Raw genomic sequence first — 5,000 nt, forward strand, 5'->3', positions numbered from 1 at the left:
ATCATCATAATTTTCAATCTTATTTTTCTGATTATTGATTTCATCAGTATTAGTATTTTATTACATTTTTTGTTTTATTACTGTAATCAGTATTATCATTAATGTTATCATTATTACTACTGTTATCATTATTAATAGTATTACTACTACTATCATCATTATCATCTTTGTTATTATCATTACTGCTACTACTATTATTATCATTATAATTAACTTTATCTATGTATTATAATCAATATATCATTATCATCATTATGTCATTATTGCCGTTACCAGCATCATTATCATCATCATCATCATTATCTTTATCGTTATTATCATTCTCATCATCATCATCATTGTTTTTTATTATTATCATTATTGGTAATATTACTAACAAACTTATCATCATCATCATTATCATAATTTTTTATCTATAATTGTTCGTTATCATTATCATTATTGTCATTATTGTCTTTATTTTTATTGGTATATCATAACTATTTTCATTATCATTACTATTTTCATTGTTTTTAGTATAACCATTATTATAACTATTATAATCATTATCTTTATCACTATGATTACTTTCACAATTATCATTATTACCATAATTATTCTGATTTCCATCATGATTACTTTTATCATTATTACTATTAATTTTGTTATCATTGTTATTACTGTTATGAATATCATCATTATTATCATTACTATTGTCATTATAATCATCATCATCAGTGTTGATTTTACTATTAATATTATTATTACTATTATTATTATTATCATTGTTATTTTTGTTATCATGATTATTAATACCATTATCATTCTCAATACCATCACTATGATGATAATAACAATAATTATAAATGTTATCTTTATTATCATCATTATAGATCTATAATTATTACTATCATCATGTAATTATTGTCATTATCATATTAGTACCTTTATCACCATCATCATTAATATTTATGTTAGTATCATCATTATCAGTATCATTCAAATCATCATTGATATCATCATCAATATAATCAGTGTTATCATTATCATTATTATTACCAGCATTATTATCATTAGTATCACTAAAAATATAATTATTATCATTATCATTAATAATAATGATAATATTATTATTATTATCATTATTATTATCATCATTATTATCATTATTATTATTATTATTATTATTATTATTATTATCATTATTATTATTATTATCATTATTATTATCATCATTATTATTATTATTATTATTATTATTATTATTATTATTATTATTATTATTATTTGTATTACCGTTATCATTATTATCATTATTATCATCATTATCATTAATGTCATTATCATTATTATTATTATCACTATCATTGTTATTGTTACTATAATTAACATTATTTCTATTATTATTATCATTATTATCATTATTATTATTATTATTATTATTAATATTATTATTATCATTCACATTTTCACTATAATCATCATTTTAATCACTATCATTATACTTATTATTATTATCATTATTATCATTATCACTACTGCTATTGTTGTTATTATCATTGTTGTCATTATTGTTATCATTATCATGATTATTGATACTATCATCATTATCATTAATATCATTATCATCATTATCATCATCATCATTGATATTATCGTTTATAATTACTATCACTATTATTATTATTGTTGTTGTTGTTGTTGTTGTTATTACTATTTTTATTATTATTACTATTATTATCATTATCATTATTATTAGTAGTAGTAGTAGTATCTTTATTTGTATCGTTAATATCATCATATTTTTAATCATTATCTTTACCATTATCATATTCATTATCAACATTGTTATCATTATAATGATCATCATAAATATTACAATCGTTCTTCTTACCGTTACAATCATCATTATTATATATATTATCATTATCATTACTATTGACATTATTATTATCACTATTGACATTATCATCATTACTATTATTATTATTATTATTATTATTATTATTATTATCACTATTATCATCATCATCATTATTATTATTATTAATTATAATCACAATCATTATCATTATTATTTTCATTTCTATTTTTCAATCATAACTTGTTATCATTATCATCACCTTTCTTTTCAAAATCATTATCATTATCATAAATATTATTATTGTTATCATTATTATTATTGTTACCATCGATGCTGCTTTTATTGGCATTATAATCATTATCAGTATCTTCCTTATCATCATCTTATCATAATTTTATTATCATTATTATAATCGTCATTATCATTATTATTATATATGGTTATGATAATAATGATGATAATGATAATGGTGATAATAATATTGATAACAATGATATTGATAATGATGATGGTAATAATAATATTGATAACAATGATATTGATAATGATAATTATTATGATAATGATAATGATAATGATAACAATAATAATGATAATGATTACGATGATGATGTTGATGATGATATTAGTAATAATGATGGTAATAATAATGATAATGATAATAATGATAATAAGAATAGTAAAAAATATAAAATGAAATGATAATAATGATAATAATAATAACGATGATGATAATTATAGTATTAATAAAAATAACAATAATGATAATGAAAATAATAATAATAACAATAGTAGTAATAGTAATAATAATGATAAACAAATAATAATAATGGTAATAATAATAATAATAATGATAATAATAATAATAATAATAATAATAATAATAATAATAATAATGATGATAATGATAATAATAATAATAATAATAATGATAATAATAGTAATAATGATAATAATTATAATAATAATAATAATTATAATAATAATGGTAATAATAATAATAACAATAATAATGATAATAGTAATAGTAATAATAATAATAATAATAATAATTATAACAACAACAACAATAATAATAATATATAATAATAATAAAGATGATAATGATAATAACAACAATAATGATAATGATATTGATAATGATTATAATATTGATAGTTATAATGATGATGATAATGACAATAATGATAATGAAAAAGATAATAAGGAAGATATTGATAGTGATGATAATGATAATAACAATGATAATACATGAATGATAACGGTGATACTACTATTACTACAAATAATAATGACAATGATATTGATGATGATTATAGTAACAATAAGGATAATGATGATGATGATAATGATGAGAATTGATAGTAAGGAAGGGAATGGTAATTGCCTGTGTTATTTTTATCATCAATGTTAACTTTAAGAATCTGGAAAAGCGAAAGCAACAATTTTAGGTGGACAAGATTTTATTTTTTATGAAAAAGAAATGCATAATTAGCTTCAGGTTATTAAAGGAAACCGTGTATATCATTACGTTGTCATCTAGATTTGCATAAAGAAATTCCTAGATTTAAATTGTGATAGCAAGTCATTGATGCAGTGAAACACTGAACCCTTTTCTTCACTCAGGAAAATATTTTAGTGATTAAACAGGATAAGATTACTTACACTCAAAAGAAATGTGCTTTGTCAAGGTAACTGTTACTTGACTTAATACTGTATTCTAGAATGTCACTTCTGAGGTGTGTCACGTGTTCACATGCAACTACTAACTTTTCCATGCAATATTCCTACTTGCAATTAGTGATTCCTTAGCATGGAGCAAACGAATTAAATTCTACACACATGCTTTATGACAGAATATACGAGCAAGTGCACCATAATAAGAAAGATAGGAAAATACTACCATAACAACGTAAAGATCGAGATGTGACGTTGAGACGAAATGACAGCCTAGGGTGACGTCATCAGAAGGGACACTTTTTGTTGTGTTTTCGGGCCGGGGTCTCAGCTCCGGCCGGCCTGTGAGTCGCAACGTATTCCAAGGGTGTTGCAGACCGCGGCCCTGAATACGAATCGGGGCAAAGGGTCATGGGGTGCTTGGTATGCAACCGCTTGCATGCGACCTAGAATATGAGAGATGCAAACACAACGGGAGTAATGTAGCAATACTGTTGTTTTGATTATTATAGTTATATAATGATATCAATATTGTTGTTTTGATTATTATAGTTATATAATGATATCAATATTGAGGATAATGATAATGATGATGATGATGGTGAATGGTATGGAGTATGATAATAATAATCATAATTATTCCTGTAATTATCAACAATTGGATTATCACTATTATTGATAATGATGATAACAAAGACAAGCTTGATAATGATGACGGTATTGTTGAAGACAATAAAAATATCAATAAGTATGCATTCATATATACACATAATACCTACATAATGAGATAGTGACCTGTTTGCCTCCCTCCCTCGGCCGACGGGGCGCGGTGTCCAGGGTTCAGCATGCCATGACGCCGCGTCGCCCTCTGCGCCTCCTCGCCGCCCTGCTTGTGGCCACCACCTTCTCCGGCGCCCTCGGCAGGCTCTCCAACGCCCCGCCCACCCTCTACCAATCACAGCCCACCTTACCCGCCTCTCCGTCCGCCCCCGGCGAGGTGGTCGGCGGCGCACCCTCCGCCCGCGGCCTCAACCTGACGCCCGTGTATCCCATGCTGGACTCGACCCTGGGCGTCCTCTCCTACCTGGCCTTCGGCGTCTACATCGTCATGCTCTTCATCGATATCCTGGGGAAGAAGGACCCGCTCAGGAGCGCCGCGCTGCTACTCAAGAGGCAAGTTCTCCGCCGCTCTCCTAGCCTCTCCGTTTCTCTGTCGCTCTCTTTCTCTCTCTCTCTCTTTCTTTCTCTCTCTTTCTCTGTCTCTCTGGCTCTCTCTCTCTCTCTCTGGCTCTCTCTCTCTCTCTCTTTCTCGTTCTCTCTCTCTCTTTCTCTTTCTCTCCCTCTCTCTCTCTGTCTCTGTCTCTGTCTCTCTCTCTTTCTTTCTCTCTCTTTCTCTCTCTCACTCTCTCTCTCTCTCTCTCTCTCTCTCTCTCTCTCTGTCTCTCTCTCTCTCTCTCTCTCTCTCTCTCTCTCTCTCTCT

The 5,000-nt window shown here is 26.9% G+C and overlaps 1 protein-coding gene across 1 annotated transcript in view; it reads left to right on the top strand.

Moving 5' to 3' along the window:
- LOC147471913 (uncharacterized) overlaps window positions 1-5,000 on the top strand; it is a 10,369-nt gene that overhangs the window by 4,980 nt on the left and 389 nt on the right. The window contains exon 3 of the mRNA XM_086535771.1: window positions 4,358-4,693. Coding sequence (XP_086391897.1) covers window positions 4,358-4,693 — 336 coding nt within the window. The remainder of the gene's footprint in view (window positions 1-4,357; window positions 4,694-5,000) is intronic.

This window comes from Penaeus japonicus, unplaced genomic scaffold, assembly GCF_977035675.1.
Source record: "Penaeus japonicus unplaced genomic scaffold, GWHDUDI00000001_assembly GWHDUDI00000004, whole genome shotgun sequence".
NCBI classification, from domain to species: Eukaryota; Metazoa; Arthropoda; class Malacostraca; order Decapoda; family Penaeidae; genus Penaeus; species Penaeus japonicus.